The 16056-nt window shown below is 35.2% G+C and overlaps 2 protein-coding genes and 2 pseudogenes across 2 annotated transcripts; 3 read left to right on the plus strand and 1 right to left on the minus strand.

Moving 5' to 3' along the window:
- Positions 1–1753: 1753 nt before the first annotated feature.
- On the minus strand, positions 1754–2328 carry LOC111310802 (ubiquitin-conjugating enzyme E2 11 pseudogene; annotated as a pseudogene).
- Positions 2329–2938: 610 nt separating this feature from the next.
- On the plus strand, positions 2939–5483 carry LOC111311318 (Sas10/Utp3/C1D family). Its single transcript, XM_022910692.2, has 8 exons — positions 2939–3157; positions 3253–3340; positions 3447–3626; positions 3720–3899; positions 3984–4160; positions 4243–4397; positions 4524–4650; positions 5273–5483. The coding sequence occupies exons 1-8, from the start codon at positions 3114–3116 to the stop codon at positions 5282–5284; spliced, it is 963 nt and encodes a 320-aa protein (XP_022766427.2). The 5' UTR covers positions 2939–3113; the 3' UTR covers positions 5285–5483.
- Positions 5484–7673: 2190 nt separating this feature from the next.
- Positions 7674–8627, plus strand: LOC149520562 (uncharacterized; annotated as a pseudogene).
- Positions 8628–9377: 750 nt separating this feature from the next.
- On the plus strand, positions 9378–15907 carry LOC111312471 (kinesin-like protein KIN-14R). Its single transcript, XM_022912753.2, has 19 exons — positions 9378–9724; positions 10089–10390; positions 10483–10654; positions 10758–10828; positions 10912–11095; positions 11222–11331; positions 11433–11532; positions 11615–11701; positions 11799–11975; positions 12443–12716; positions 12824–12985; positions 13226–13441; positions 13521–13558; positions 13815–13978; positions 14111–14362; positions 14457–14522; positions 14707–14781; positions 15153–15221; positions 15310–15907. Exons 1-19 carry the CDS (start codon positions 9508–9510, stop codon positions 15793–15795), a joined length of 3222 nt encoding a protein of 1073 aa, XP_022768488.1. The 5' UTR covers positions 9378–9507; the 3' UTR covers positions 15796–15907.
- The last annotated feature ends 149 nt before the right edge of the window (positions 15908–16056 follow it).

Raw genomic sequence — 16056 nt, forward strand, 5'->3', positions numbered from 1 at the left:
AAAAGCAGGAAATGATACTAAATTAACAAGTACTGATACAAAAGTAGATCATTTAAACCAGAGAGGCTTCATGCTTTTCAAAGAGGATTTTTAATTTTTTCTAGTACAGAGGATTGGCTTCAAAAACAACCACCTAATCCATTTATAACTAGAAAGATCAGGAATGAGAGCAAATCTACATACCAAACAATAACTATACCATACCACTCATTATTTAACCCAATATATAAATAAATAAATATTCCACTCAAAGAAATTCAACTTTAAAGACATACTTAAATCTTGCCCCTGATCCATTCAGATTTATTTCCAATGCAAACCACTCTCCCACTAAATTAAAAAGATTCGGAATGATCAGGTTCTCCACATACTAACACTAAAAGATTTTACAGAGGTAAAAGGTGCACTTCCAGGACAAAGTAACGCATATATGTTGACAGCAAATAAAGCAGCCCATCATTGCAATAATATGCCAAGTGGTATGCCCCATCTTACAAGAGATAAATACCAAGAACTCCACCCAAAAGACACAACATGAAAGGAAAATTCAACTTTCAAAGGTCCATGCTACTCTTTAAGCAAAATTACTCCATATTATCCTATCAACCAAAATCTAGTACGAGACCTACTTTGTGCTTGGTAGGAAAAAGAAGTGACGTCATAGAAAGGTGCAAGTGGAAACTGGAAAGAAAAGAAAAGAAAGAAAAAAAAAACACTTTTCTGAAACAATAGAGATAGTCTATTGGGAAGAATATGCGAGACACCAGTGTTTTTTATCCAATTCATAACTACCCATCTTTCCAAATTTAACTGAATTGCCGGGCTAAAAAACAGAAAGATTAGGATTCTATCTATTTAATCGTATCTTTAGGTAGATTTTTAAAGGTTAAAATATTAAAAAAAAAGGTCTTGAATTTTATTATTTTATTCAGATAAATCTTTATATTTTTATTGTATCCAAATAAATTTTTATTCTTTAATTTGTATCCAAATAAATTTTTATTTTAAACAAAAGATCAATTATGTTAAGCGATTACTCAAGTAGAAATTAAAAATTAAGGATTTATTTGAATATAATGATTAAAGGCTTATTTGAATGCAAATTAAAAATTGAGAGTTTGTTTGGTTGAATTAAAAGTTAAGAATTTGTTTGGATGTAATAAAAATATAATAATTTATTTAAATAAAATTATAAAATTTAGGGAGGTTTTTTAGATTTAAGTAAAAGAATTTGAGGTGATTTCTCCTAATTTTGATTTTTTTTTTTTTTGCCAAACAAAACAATTGGATTTTAGATTTTAGACTTTTCAATGTCCTGATTGAAATGTATTTTCTAAATATCTAATCCAACGGACTCTTAAATTCAAAGCCATATATAAGTAATTTATTACATTCAATATTATGGTTTGGTTTGGCAAATCATGATTGTAAAATGAGAGATATTTTCATCGTACTGAAGCTCAAAATTTTAATTCTCAACTAAAGTTAAAGATTGTTTTTTACCGAACGTGGTCTAAGCAAATTTATTAATCTTGAAATTTAACTTATGTTTCTTGATTTATAATTAAGCTAGTACTTAACAAAAAAATTTGTAAATAATCCAACTAATGAAGTTTTTGTATTGAAAAGGTGGATAACACAACCAATAGAATTGATAAAATGTTTTCAAGCATGCATAAAATTCAGATAATTTTTATTCATTAAAATTATTCCAATAAACATTGCATATACTTCAAGCCTTCATGCATGCAAATTGCTTATTTTATAGTAGTCTTCATTACTTAAGGTTGAGCATGATGCATGGTCCATGCACGAGCAGTAGCCTCGAACGCTCGCCGGTCACGCTTGTACTCAGCACCAATGGAAGGCTCTAGCGGATCATCTGGGTTTGGATCACTCATCAACGAGCAAATTGCGATAATAACAGCCCTTACCTCATAAGCTGGAGTCCACTTATCTTTAAGCATATCAAGACAAATGCTACCCTGTTTGTTAATGTTGGGGTGATAAATTTTAGTTTCGAAGGTAACTTTGGGTGGTTTGATTGGGTAGTCGTTTGGCAAGTTAATGGATAAACGAAATAAACCTCCTTCGTAAGGAGTACCAGGTTGGCCAAAGATTGTAGCTTGCCAAAAGTCGAGGCTATCCCCAACGAGACCAACACTGCACATGTTGTTTATCTCCTTATCCTTTTGGATATTTGCCCACTCCTTTTGAATCCGCTTAGTCCTATTTGTATTTGGCTTTGGCTTTGGCATGGTTGCTTTTGTTTGCTTGGATATTGAAAAAATCTATTCACTCTCACTTGCTAACTGCCTGACGAAAGAGGTGAAGAGTTTGGAAAAATATATAGGAAAATGAATATGATCAGGCCAACCGTTTTAAATGGCAAAATTAATCTAGAATTAATACATAATGGCCATGCACAATATTAACTTCATACTTGCATTCATAGAAAAAAAATCATTCATGGCATGCTCCTGCTTATTTTGAAAAATTATCACGAGATTTTAGTCATTTAACCACGATTATGCATAGTATTAATTAAAGTAATTTAATTCTTTTGCATTTGGGTTGACACTTATTCATAGTAAGGTTGTCTATCACCCAACGAGCCTAGCAGAAAGGGCCTCAGATAAGATTTCAAGTTTAGATTCAATCGATTCGATCTGAATTATTTTTATTAATTATTTTTATTTACATTTAAAAATATTTATAACATTTTTAAATATTAGCCGGCCTAAAAACGTGTTTTCACCGATGAATCGGGTTTTGGATAAACTTTTACAAGAATTAGCCGAACCCGAGCTAATCTGGCTCATGAACACTCTTAATTAGTTTGGGGCTGACTAGTTTTAAAGTATGGGCTTTTTAATTATATTTGGGCCCATCTAGGGGTTTAAAGCATTTAAAACCAAATGATATTCATTGGGACAATAAGCTTAAAACTTAGATCCAGCCCAAATTACCTTTTATTTTCTGTACTGACTGGAGTGCCTCCTGTCATTCAAACCTAGCCGGCGGCGCTTACCCTTCAATTTCATATCTCTGCCTGAGAACTGTTGCGCCCGTTGTTGCTTCGTAAATTACAGGTGAATATTAATCAATAAACCATGGCAGAGATCGATAACACTAGCGAAAATGAAAGATTGAAAAAGTAAGTAATGTATTATCAATTTTCTCCTTTTATCGTTGTCATCCGAGTAATAGCAATTTAAAATTGTTTATTTGGTTTTATGTTTTGGGTTTCAGAGAAGCAAAGCAGTTAGCTGCTGTGTTGAAAGAAATGAAAACTGGCTTAGATGTAGTGACTACCAAAGTACAAGCTTTAACCGCTAAGGTAAGAAGCTTCGGCCACTCGCCAGTCACTTTTTTTCTTCTTTTTTTTTTTTTTTTTGAAGTTCTATTTTGTTTAAATCGATATTTTCCACTGATTTGCGTGATAGGTGAAAGCAAATAACTTGCTGACCGCGGATGGGATAAGTTATTTGGAAGCCAAACATTTGTTGCTTCTGAACTATTGTCAATCACTTGTCTATTATTTACTTCGCAAGGCAAAAGGATATTCGATTGAGGGACATCCCGTTGTTAGGAGTCTTGTTGAGATTAGATTGTTTCTTGAAAAGGTTTAGGATTTTTGTTTCTCCTTGTCTGTTTAGTATTTGTCTGATTTCTAGGTTGTGGTCTGAATTTTTTTTTTTTTTTTTGGTTATTAACAGATTAGGCCAATCGACAAAAAACTTCAATACCAAATCCAAAAGCTTATAAGGGTTAGTGGGAGTGCAATGCAGAAAGTAGGTTCAAATGAAGAATCAGATGGACCTCAGAAGACAGAGGATCCATTGAATTATCGCCCAAACCCGGATATGCTTATTAGCAAAGCAGATATGATGTCAGAGGTTAGTCTTGCTAAATATTTCACCAACTTTTTCCTGAAACTTTAATTTTATTTTGTTTATTAAGTCTGTGTTTGTGTATTGTAGAATGGTATTGGTGTTTATAGACCACCCAAATTCGCCCCTGCAGTTGTGGAAGAGGATCATAAGATGTCAAGAGAGGAAAGGAATGCTTTAAGAAGGGAAAAGGAAGCTTTGCGGAAAGCTTCACGGAGCACTTATATTAGGGAAATAATGGATGATTTAGAAGGAAGACCTGAAGAGGTTAGTTGGTAGACTGTTCTTGTTTCATTAATCGGGTTCACTTTTGAATTCAGCTTACTTTTTTGTTTGCTAATTATTCCAGGTTAGAGAAATTATTGGAACGGAAAGTAGAGAACTCACTAGATATATGGAAAAGATGGAAAGGCGTGCACAGCAAGAGGAAGAACTTTTTACTCGTGCTCCTGTTACAAAGAAGGACAAAAAGATAGAGAAACACTTGAAGAAGTCAAGAAACGGGTATGCATATTTACTCTTAGTGTCTTTCAGGCTGAAAATTTTAGTGAATTAGCTTTCATGCTAAGTTTTTGGTTGTAAATGTAATTCCTTTTTTTTTTTTTCCTGTTTATCCCTTGTTTGTATTAGGTTGCTTGGTCTGACTGACAGTTTCTATGATGAAATTAAAACTTTACCATTGGGAGGTGATACCAATGAGCAGCCAACTGGCTTCAGTAATGGTAATGGTGGAATGAGGAAGCTCAAAAAGCGCAAGGTTTGTTGCTTGAATGTTTATGTTATCGTCTCTGTCATTTACCCTGAATTTCCATAACCATGTGTAAATTGTTTTGACATGAATAGCACCAACTGATTGCATTTTCTGCTGACAGTTGTTCAGTCTTATGTGGGAATTGCATTTATGCATGTATTTTATAATTCTTGTCGCAATGATAGGTTTTGACTTTTTGTGTATGTGCAACGATGGGATTTGACTTGTGTATCTGCCTGATAGTTATTCAGTCTTATGTTGCGATTGAATTTATGCATGTAATTTTATAAATCTAGTTGCAATGATAGGATTTGACTTGTGTACGGTACTACTTATTATAGCCAATGGTTGCTGTATTATGGGTTGGCTTGATGCACCTCATTTATTGAAAGAAGCAAGTCGGAGAATCCTCAGTGATCTCATTTCTGGACGTGGCTTTAATTAGAAACATATTTAGTTTATCAATCAAATTGCAGCTCTATCTTTTTTATCTCTAATGCTTATTGAGTATTTGCACAGTATTTTCTTTTTGTAAAAGTTTTAGTTGGCTTGTATTTACTATTTATAAATCAAGTATCGCCCAGTTTTATATAGCATTGAGAATTCTGACATTTTTGTCTGCTCGCAGAGGAAACATTAAATGGCAACAAACTGTATGTACATGTGAAAGGGGATCTGAAGTCAGCCCGGGAATTTTGCATTCAAGTTTTCTGTTGAAAGCATTTCATAAAGTTTTGGTTTGTATGAAGCATTTGTTATTTTTCTTTTTCCGCAATTCATTTTATCGAAACATACAATAGGAATACAATCGTTATGTAGTAAATTCTTCTGTTGCTTCCCTCTTTGGTCCACCGCACCCTATATTTATTTAGAATTAACATATGAAAGAAACGAAATTTTGTTCTCTAATTGATCGGTTTAATGAATCTAACCAAGGAGGATCCAAGAGTGTATGAGGATTCGATGCTGTGAGCGAACGATTGGAATGGTTGATAGAAGAGGCTACCGGTTTCGGATAATAAGATTATTTTGATTTTACTTAAAACTGAAGCCATCATCTCAAGGAAAAAACAATCATAGTATTGTACACTGTAGTAATTATGCAGGAAATATTCAACGCCTCAAGGCCATGGGGATTCTGTAATGTATGAAAAAGACTATCCCTAAAGGGTGAAAAAATGCTCCCTTCAGCATAATGAATCGTCGTATTTACATTTGAATTGGCGTTTTGTCGAATCTCTGATGTACCTCTTAATCAACTGTAAATTTGTTACGTCAAGATATTTTTGAGCCTTCCTTCAAAGTTGGCGAAATGTTACAGAGAACAGGACCCAACATGAGAATCAAGCTTTCAAACAGGAAATAGGGGCTTCAGCCTGCACCATCAGGGAGATATGGCAATCCAAGGGAGAGAATGTAAATCGAACCAGGCACTGCAAAGTGAACCGAAATTATATTTTTGTGCATGGTAGCGACATGGATGCAAACATGTGATCATGTCCATGCATATGAGAGAGAGAGAGAGAGAGAGAGAGAGAGAGAGAGAGAGAGTTGAGCTGACAATGTTACAGCGAGATGTAACAATGGCAGAGGACACTTTCAATAGATTGAGCAACGATATGTTAAAAACCATATTCGTAATTATGTGAAAGTAGTGGAAGTAATGGAGCCCCCTCATTGCCTGGATATATTTAATTTGAAGTGGATCACCACTGCTGTTAATTTAAAAGTTTTACAACTTATGGCCTCTTTTTATTTAGGATTGTTGTAAGTTTATTTTAATCATTCATCCAAAAAAAAAAACATCTTTAATCACGTTGCCATAACCAATTATCCCGCTTTAACTTCATAAAAAATTACAAGTACTGAATTTTTCTTCCCTTATTCTAAACTCGAATGCCTGAACTCAGCATCACAGCACTTGCTTCGGTTGACGATTGGTCTTCGTTTCGGCAAGTAATATTTGTCCATTTTACCCAAAAAATTGTCTCTAGTTCTTAGCAAATGTCTTCACTGTTCTCTGTTGGTATGCAATTATGTTTTTCTTTGTCTATTTATTGTCTTTAAACCTTCTGCAATGAGATAAGATACTAGATCTTATGCTTGTTTGATTCAAGTTTTCTTTAAAGCTTATTAAGTATTTGCCTCAAAGTCACCAACGTTTACTTTTCTGACTTTCATTGATCTTCAGGCCTTCATTCACTTTAATTTATCCCTTGTAAGTGGCTATCGTCTTAAACTTTTCTCAAATACGTTTTGATATACTGAAAGTGGGTTTTAAATTCTGAACGTCTGGGACTTGGCTTCTGTGTTTGTCTGGCTGATTTTATTGTGTCGCCTATTTCAATTGTAGGTATGTTTCAATTCGGAAGGTAGGGATCCCGAATTCTTCCTTAAAAAATAAGCAATGTCTGAGATACTGGATTCTGTTTGCTTTGATTACAAGGGTGGAGCTGACGCTGGGGAAGGTTTTGAAATGGTAATTCTTGCCTTTGAGAGTTGAAATTGATAGTTTAAATTGTTTAATTGTGTTTTCGCTTGTTTTTATAGCTCAACTCGGAAAATTTTATGAACTTATTATATAATTTGATGGAACAAGAGTTGAGACCTGCCACTAGTGTGCATATTTACATGTGCTAATCTCAGTGTTCGCTAGGATTTTCTCAGTCAACTTTGTTTTTATCATGGCAGGTTTCCTTTCTGGCCGCATGCAAAGGGTGGTGCTTCTTATGTCTTCAAGCATTTCATTAGACCTTGTTTTATAGAGAAAATATGGAATATCAATTTCTTCCGAGAGAACAAGGGCATCGAATTTGAAGCACAGAATGATATTGTTGATGATGCTGATAGAAACAGACTCAAGAATGGGTCAAAATTGGAATACTTATCACTGGCCAATTAGTTTTGTAGTTGATGATTTTAGAGTAACATTATTAATCGATGGAAGGTACATCTGTAGATAAAAGCACAGTAAACTACAACGTTGGGGCATCTACAAAGGGATGGTTTATGTAAAAACGTGCCAACAAATTAATGAAATGGGAAAAGGATGCAAAGATTTATTCTCACTCTATAAACTTCTTTAATTCATAGGAGTTTCATAGGTTTTTTTTCAGTGAAGGTGTGCTAGGTTTTGATAGAATCAGGTATCATGAGTTTTTATGGAAGTCGTTTTCCTTTTCACATTTCTTTGTGCCAGGGAAATTTTGATCTCAGTTTTGACAATACAGAGGTCAATTGTACTTGGTCAACCCATCCAAAGAGAGTTCAAAAGGAATGGAGCTGTGTACTTTGATAAGTACTTTAAGTGAAAAATGTGTAAAGAAACACAATACCAAGATGAACACAGAGCAGATGCACTGCCATTGAGGGACACTTGCAAGTCATCTTCAATGACAAAGAAAGATGATAGATTGTTTTTCTCGGAAACCTGAAGATTGAAAGATGAAGTGGCCTTCTAAATCCATCACCCGATCAATTAGATGGTGTAAATGGAGGAAGCCAGAGAGAGGATGCATAAAATTAAATACAGATGGATCCGTAGGTCCTGAAAATTCGGGTTTTGGTGGTTTGCTTCGCTATTACAAGGGTAATCCACTATGTGCTTTTGTCTCTGAAGCTCCTGAAGATGCTATTTTCTTGGTTGAACTATGGGCTATCTGAAGGGGTCTTGTTCTTGCTTCCGGTTTGGTATTAAAGTATTATGGGTTGAATCTGATTCAATGAGTGTTGTGAAAACCATTAATTGCGAGCAGCTATATGGTGCAAAGGGTAATAGCTGTTTGAAGCAATTCTGGAAACTTCTAAGTTTGAGAACTGTCGGGTTACTCACTCATGGCGTGAAACAAATAAAGCAGCTGATCATCTTTGAAGAATGGTTCTTAGGGAAAGTGAAGTAGTCTTGTGGCCTGCTGCCTTTCCTGACAGCCCTTCACAACATTATCAAGGATGATGCGCAAGGGAAGATTTACTTTAGACGTTAACTTCTGATTCTGACTTTATAACCAAAAAAGAAGGGGGAAAAGAAGGTGACTAAAGCCAATCAGCTATATTATGGGGTTAGAAATTATAGAACACATGGTGTTGCATACCGCCTCTCAGATTGGGTTTCGGTATGCATTTGGAATAAAGCGTTTAAACCCCGTTGAGTTTTAAAACTCCAGGAGGAACTTTACCGTGTGAGATCACTGACTGCTTCAGGGTGCCTGTGGCAACTTGTGATCTAGCAGAACCAAGAAAACGTGAACATTTCAACCAATGGCAGTAAGGCTCCCATTTGAAGTCCTGATAATGTAAATTAAAAGTTAGGCCAAGTTCTTTGGATGTGTCTATTTGCTTTATCTTTCACGTACTTTCTCTGTGACCCGATATTAACCCTTCCATATGTATATAGGTGGCTTCATGACATAGGCAAATCACAAATTCCTTCTTGAAAAAATCAAAAAAAAAAAAAAAAACCCAGCTTTTGAGCCAAGTCTTGTACAAAGCATTCTGTAAGGATCTGGCTGGACCTTGAAATTCTACTTTCTTGGGTTTGGGTCAATAGTTAGGAGCGAGTTAAAACTAGAGGGGTAAAAATGGAAAAGTAGTTTTGGACCATACATGGGCCCCACATTATCTCACGACGCGGCCCACAATATGACCCACGGGCACGGGGAGCCTTGGGACCTCAACTAAAAGAGTAAGTGAGTAACGGTCAAAAAAGTATAGAATTCAAACGCCGTTTTAGAAAATTCAAATTTCGAAGCAATTAAGGCAATTCGGTACAAGTGAAAAGCAAAGAAAAAGAAAGTGAAACAGAGCAAGATTTTAAAAAACAGCTCCACTCGAAATTCCCTGTTTTTTTTTTCCAGATCTTCTCTCATGGAAGAATCGCAATTCCCTAACTCTTATCTCCAACACTCCAAATTCCTAACCCCAAATTCTTGGCCTCGCAGTTTCTATAACTACGAAGAAGATCCCAAAAATACTATGAATTCTGAATCTGAGAATGAACATGAAGAAGATGAATTAGATTACACACTCTGCCTTTCTGGTTCAAGATTGATTAAATCTGGTTTTATTACCTCCAATTTCACAGGTTTTTTTTTCTTTATTTCTAATTTACTTTCATTTTCCTTGTCGTCAATTCTTGTTTCTTAGTGTATTTTCTTAGTCCGAGTTTGTAATGTTGATTTATGTCTTTGAGTCTGTTTTTGTTGCTGTGAACAAGTAAGGCAATAAGCGAAACCAGGAATCTCGAATTCTTTGGAAATTTTTTTAATATCAAATTGTTATAATCGTGAGTTAGTTGCTGTAAAAAAGGAAAAATATGAAAATTTAAACTCCCTTTTATTTTCTTGTAGTTTTTTCTTTTCCTGTGTTTATTATTATTATTATTATTATTATTATTATTATTATTATTATTATTATTATTATTAAGCGACAGTTCTGTTTTGATCCAGACAATGCTGTAATGTTTGTAAATGCGGGAGGTGGAACTGTAGAGAAAAAGGGAACGTGCACAATCGATGTTTGTGGAGATAGCTTTTTCCATGGAGGGGATGTCTTAAGAACCAATGAAAGCATCAATGATGGCGGTGATATGCCATCCATTTATCAATCAGCTCGTTTTGGAAACTTCACTTACAGATTCAATGATTTTGCCCTGGGGGACTATTTGGTTGATCTTCATTTTTCAGAAATTGTAAACACCAATGGTCCTAAAGGAATGAGAGTTTTTGATGTCTTCATTCAAGAAGACAAGGCAAGTCAAATTAGATAAGACTCTAATGTATAAAGTTGTTTGGTTCAGTGTTGTTGATTAATAGTTGTTTTCCATTTTGGTGAAAATGGCAGGTATTGTCTGAACTTGATATATACTCTATTGTTGGTGCAAACAAGCCGTTGCAAGTGGTAGATATTAGAGTTTCCGTGGAGGACGACAGGGCAATTGTTATAAGGTTTGAAAGTGTTTGTGGAAGTCCAATAGTTAATGCGATTTGCATAAAACGGGCAATGAAATCACATGGTAACTTTCCTCCTTCATGTTAGTTTTCTATATTTATGAATATTTCCTGGAGGTCCTTGACTTGCTAATTTTCTTGTTTTATTGTCTTCTAAACTGGATAAAGAATCTCAAGTAAAATGCGATTATTTTGTGTGCAACAATTGTGCTGCTGAAATGGAAATATCGTCACCTCAGGTTAGATACAAACCTTTAGATTGAGACCTTTGAAGTACAAAAGATTATTGCTTACCGTCATTTTATGTTCATGTGGTATGCAGAAGAAACATATGGGGATGAAATCTACAGAAAAGTATGAAAAGAAGATCGAAGAACTGAAGAATCTGTGCCAACTCAAGGCAGATGAATGCTATGAAGCTTGGATGTCATTAACATCTACAAATGAGCAACTAGAGAAGGTCAGGATGGAACTTGACAACAAGTTCTTCCAAAATATGTATTTAGGTAAGGATGTATTTATCCGAAAGTTTTGATGGAAGGACAATTTAGGAAGCGGAGGTTGCTAAGAACCTATGGGTTCTTCTTGCTAGAAAACTAAAATTCTTCTGATCATGCCTAATGTTTATGTAGATCAAGCCTTGAAAAAAGAAGCTGCAAAGTTGAAGGATGTTTCTAGTAAATATGACTGTGATAAGAGATTTTGGATTGCTTCAATCATTGAGTTGGAGAGAAAAATAAAGGTAAACTATAGTTTTTATTTTGTCCACAAATTGCAGAAATCTTCTTGAAAAATCTGCCTAAACATCAAAGAGGCTGTTTCATATTCACTGATCCTTTTCAGATCATGAAGCGAGAGCATTCTCAACTCTCTAATAAGGCTCATGACTGTACTGATTCAATTCCAGAATTAAATAAGATGATATTTGCAGTTCAAGGATTGGGTGAGTATGTCTCACCAAGCAACTAAATCTTTTGTAAAAACCTCTATATCTTAATACTCTATCTGAAGATTCTGAACTGCAGTGGCACAGTGCGAAGATCTAAAACTGAAGTTCAATGAGGAGCAGGCAATGAGGAAAAAGCTGCATAACCAGATAGAGGAAGCAAAAGGCATGTTTTGATGTTTAAAATTTTCACATTCTATTTTCCATGTTTAAAGTGTCGATTGAACCTAACCGAAGATTGCTTATTTAATCTTAATTTACAGGAAACATTAGAGTGTTCTGTAGGTGCCGTCCATTAAATAAGGAGGAGGCTTCAGTTGGGCATGCAACGGTTGCAGATTTTAGTGCAGCTAAGGATGGTGATATAGGGATACTTACAGGCAGCTCCACAAAGAAAATTTTCAAATTCCATCAAGTTTATACACCTAAGGATGATCAAGGTATTGTGCTATAAAATAAGTTCTTTGAATAACAACACCATTAAATGGTACAAACCTTCTCTGTTAAGCATCCTGACCCTGGTATGTGGTATACTTAACAACATAAAGAACAGTAAATATTATAAATAGATTTTGTTAGCTTAATTTTCGTTTTAGTATTTTAGAAAATATGTCCCAATAGGTCAGCTCTTTTTCCTCCTTTGGCTATCGCCAGCTCAAAAGTGATTACTGCCTTCTATCACCTGTTTTGATATTTGTATGATGCATACTTCAGTTTCATTGATTTTCTGACTGTAGGTTTGTAGCAAAAAAATAAACAAATTAATTAGTTGGTCCTAATAGTTTGACTGAGTTATGATCAAAAGCTCAGAGGATGTTTGAAGATGAAATAACTCATAGAATTGTTTCAGCTGAGGATAAGGAAAAATAGAACATATTTTAACTCAAATACTTTTCTGCTGGTGCAGTTGATGTGTTTGCAGATGCTTCCCCCATGGTAACTTCAGTGTTAGATGGTTACAATGTCTGTATATTTGCATATGGGCAGACTGGGACAGGGAAGACTTTTACCATGGAAGGTACAGAGCAGAATCGAGGAGTAAACTATAGGACATTAGAGCAGTTGTTTAAAATTGTCGAAGAGCGGAAAGAAACTTCTACATTCAGTATATTTGTTAGTGTGCTTGAAGTCTACAATGAGCAAATTAGAGACTTGCTTGCAACTGCACCAACATCGAAAAGGTAAATTCAAAATCTTATTTACACCAAACAATTAGTTTCAGCTCGGTATAGTTCTGTGGTGAGTGTAATAATTGACATTGATTGGATGGATCTTGTTAATGTTTTAGGCTGGAGATAAGGCAAGCTTCAGAAGGATTTCATCATGTTCCTGGGATAGTGGAAGCCAAAGTCGAAAATATCCTGGAGGTTTGGAATGTCCTGCAGGCTGGAAACAGTGCAAGAGCTGTAGGGTCAAACAATGTGAACGAGCATAGTAGCCGATCTCATTGGTTAGTATTGCCAGAACTTTCTTTTTTTATGATTAACTCTGGTTTTTGCTCAAGGCAACAAGCAAATTAGTGGTTTTTGCTATATTATGTAATGGTCTCTTTTATAACAATTTTCGTATTTATTTTTATTTATATAAATTTTGTTCTTGTTCTCTGTATCTGTATAAAGTGATAAAGGGAAAGAACTTGTATGTTATAGAAGATATTGTTTTAGGTCTCATATATCTATTGTTTTTGCAGCATGCTCCGCATATTGGTTAGAGCAAAGAATTTGATTAGTGGTGAGTGCACCAAGAGCAAGCTATGGCTTGTGGATTTGGCTGGTAGTGAAAGGCTAGCAAAAACTGAGGTGCAAGGAGAACGGCTCAAGGAAGCCCAGAACATTAACAGATCACTTTCCGCTTTAGGAGATGTGATTTCTGCTTTGGCTAACAAAAGCAGCCACATCCCATATAGGTTTGATGTTCATCTCATTGTATTCCAGATGTCTATCACTGGTTCTGAGTACTCAGATTTTATCTATTGGATTTTGCAGGAATTCCAAGCTCACACATCTACTCCAAGATTCCTTAGGTAGGCAATCACATGAAAAGATCTTCTTATTTGAATACCCTATTAGTTGACTTAGAAAAAGTTCAAATTTAGACTCCAGAAAGAATTGAGGTCATGTGATTTTGTATGTATGACCACTGCTCAGAGTTCACAAGAAAATACTTCTATTATAGAATATGGTGCACTTGCTATGATGACAAGTTATTAATTTTTTTCATATGAACGAAACAAAAGTATTATCTGCCTTTTTCTAAAAGCTTTTATTAATCTGCTTTAGGGGGTGATTCTAAAACCTTGATGTTTGTACAAATCAGCCCATCGGAGCAGGACTTAGGTGAGACCCTAAGTTCTTTAAATTTTGCAAGTCGGGTTCGAGGGGTGGAGCTGGGTCCAGTAAAGAAGCAGGTTGACACTGCTGAGCTTCAAAAGTTGAAACAGATGGTAAGCGCTTTGATGGTTTATTTGATTTACATAATCAAAGATAAAACAAGAACGTTGAAGTGGATTTCTTTCTTTACTGAAACCTGAATGTGTACCTTTTTTCCCCTTATATTCCTGATGAACAATTTGAAGCTTGAAAAATCAAAGCAAGAACTGAGGTCAAAAGATGATGCTTTAAGAAAGTCAGAAGAGAACTTTCACAACTTAGAGGATAAAGCCAAAGGTAGGGATCAGCTTTGCGAAACCCAAGAAGAAAAGCTCAATGAACTTGAAGACCAGCTTGCATCCAAGGCAGAGTTATGTAGACAACTAGAGAGGCAGGTGTTGCAACTTTCAGAAAGAATGATGGAGAAGGAAGAAATTTGCTCAAATTTTCAGCTAAAGGTTGATTGTCAATTGAATAATCCAGTTTTTTATCCTTTGACCTTTTTCATTCAAAGTAATCATATGCTATGTTTGACTTCTATTTCCACCAAAGGCTGAGGAGCTCGATAACAAACTGAAAGAGCGTGAGCAGACAGCATCCTCGACTCTACAGCGAAAGGTTTTGGCTTTAAATGAAACTCTGACATTGAGTATAAGTTCATTACGTTTGAATCCCTTATTCATATGACAACTTAGCGAAGGAATAAGAAAAGAAAAAGAGTGTCCCAGAGATTTAATACCTATAAAATTAAAAGGGCTCGAAGTTGCACTTTTAAATTCATTGATTGTATTATTCTTTACAGGTCAAGGAGCTTGAGGGCATATTGAAAGAGAGAACACGGGAGTTTGAGATTCATTCTGGGATGCTACAGCAAAAGGTGATTGTAACCAATGAAAATCTTGGCTTAGTAGCATCAATTTCTTTTACATTGTTTTTTACTTCAACAGCCCTTGGTAAATGCCATCAACTCCATTGATATATGCCATCAACTCCACCCTCTACCATGTTGCCAACTTCTAACTCCTTTCGCATAAAATTTCATAATGGTAAGTCTAATCTGAAAGGAAAATGGTAAATAAATACAGCCAAGAGTGGCTGCCAACTTCCAATTTGGTAGTTCATTGATAACGCAAATAAACGTAAAGCTATGTAGCAATAAAGATATTTGTCCAATTCTTTTCTTTTATTTGCCATTTCCGGAAGAATCCTGTCTGGACGTCTAATATTTATCTAATTCTGTTGATACAGGTTAAAGAACTTGAAAGCAAGCTGAAAATGGAAAGAGAAAGTGGAGGATCACTATTGCGTCAACAAAAGGTTCTTTCTGTCTTCTTTCAATGTTACTTGGAAATAAAGTTCAGGATGCTGCAGTGAAAAACTAAACCCTTTCTGCGTAATTTTGTAGGCTAATGAACTTGAACTAAAGTTAAGACAACACCAGGAAGGGACTATGCGACTGGTATATTGTGCAGAGAATTCACAAGGGACACCCATCACGACACAAGCATTAAGCATAGAAACTGTATCCGGCATGGATCCTCCAAGTCTAAGGAGCTTAAACTCTAATAGCAGAAGAACAGTGACTGTGGGCTCTGACTTATTGAAAGGAACTGATTCCCTTCGAGAGTTAAGGAGAAAAAAGCAGATACAGAGTAAAGGGAATGAGAACAATCTTTTACTATCATCATCTTCTCTGCTTGACAAGAAGATGTTATTAACTGAATCTAACAAGACGAGGAAAATTGACCCATCTAGAGCATTAGATAGGATCACGAGGAGTACAAAATCAGTCAATGCTGTTGAAAAAGCCTTGTCCATCAACAAAATCAACCGAGATCAGGGTAAAGGACTTAGAGAGAGCAGCAACAAGTTGAAAATGTGGTTAAGATAATGGGGAAGTGGGATGTAATTTTAGCTGTGTTACCGTTATCCTTTGTTCTTTTACTCTCAAGTGTGATATAGTACTAATAACAAATATATAGTCAACTACTGAATTTACCTTATTTTTATCATTTTTAGGTTGATTTGATCAAGCTAATTTTTTGGCCAAAAAAATGTTAATGACAACTCGCCTTTTTGTTATTTTACTCCATTTTGTTAAACTCGCCTTTTTAAATCATTTTCTGATTTGTGGATTGAGTAAATTTTGTTA

Source organism: Durio zibethinus, chromosome 1 (assembly GCF_047325235.1).
Source record: "Durio zibethinus cultivar Kanyao isolate XHJ-2024 chromosome 1, ASM4732523v1, whole genome shotgun sequence".
NCBI classification, from domain to species: domain Eukaryota; kingdom Viridiplantae; phylum Streptophyta; class Magnoliopsida; order Malvales; family Malvaceae; genus Durio; species Durio zibethinus.

Coding starts and splice junctions, on each gene's coding strand:
- LOC111311318 (XM_022910692.2), top strand. CDS start 3,114: ATGGCAGAGATCGATAACACTAGCGAAAATGAAAGATTGAAAAA. Junction 3,158..3,252: donor GAAAATGAAAGATTGAAAAA/GTAAGTAATGTA, acceptor TTTGGGTTTCAG/AGAAGCAAAGCAGTTAGCTG. Junction 3,341..3,446: donor TACAAGCTTTAACCGCTAAG/GTAAGAAGCTTC, acceptor TTTGCGTGATAG/GTGAAAGCAAATAACTTGCT.
- LOC111312471 (XM_022912753.2), top strand. CDS start 9,508: ATGGAAGAATCGCAATTCCCTAACTCTTATCTCCAACACTCCAAATTC. Junction 12,986..13,225: donor CATAGTAGCCGATCTCATTG/GTTAGTATTGCC, acceptor TTGTTTTTGCAG/CATGCTCCGCATATTGGTTA. Junction 13,559..13,814: donor TCTACTCCAAGATTCCTTAG/GTAGGCAATCAC, acceptor AATCTGCTTTAG/GGGGTGATTCTAAAACCTTG.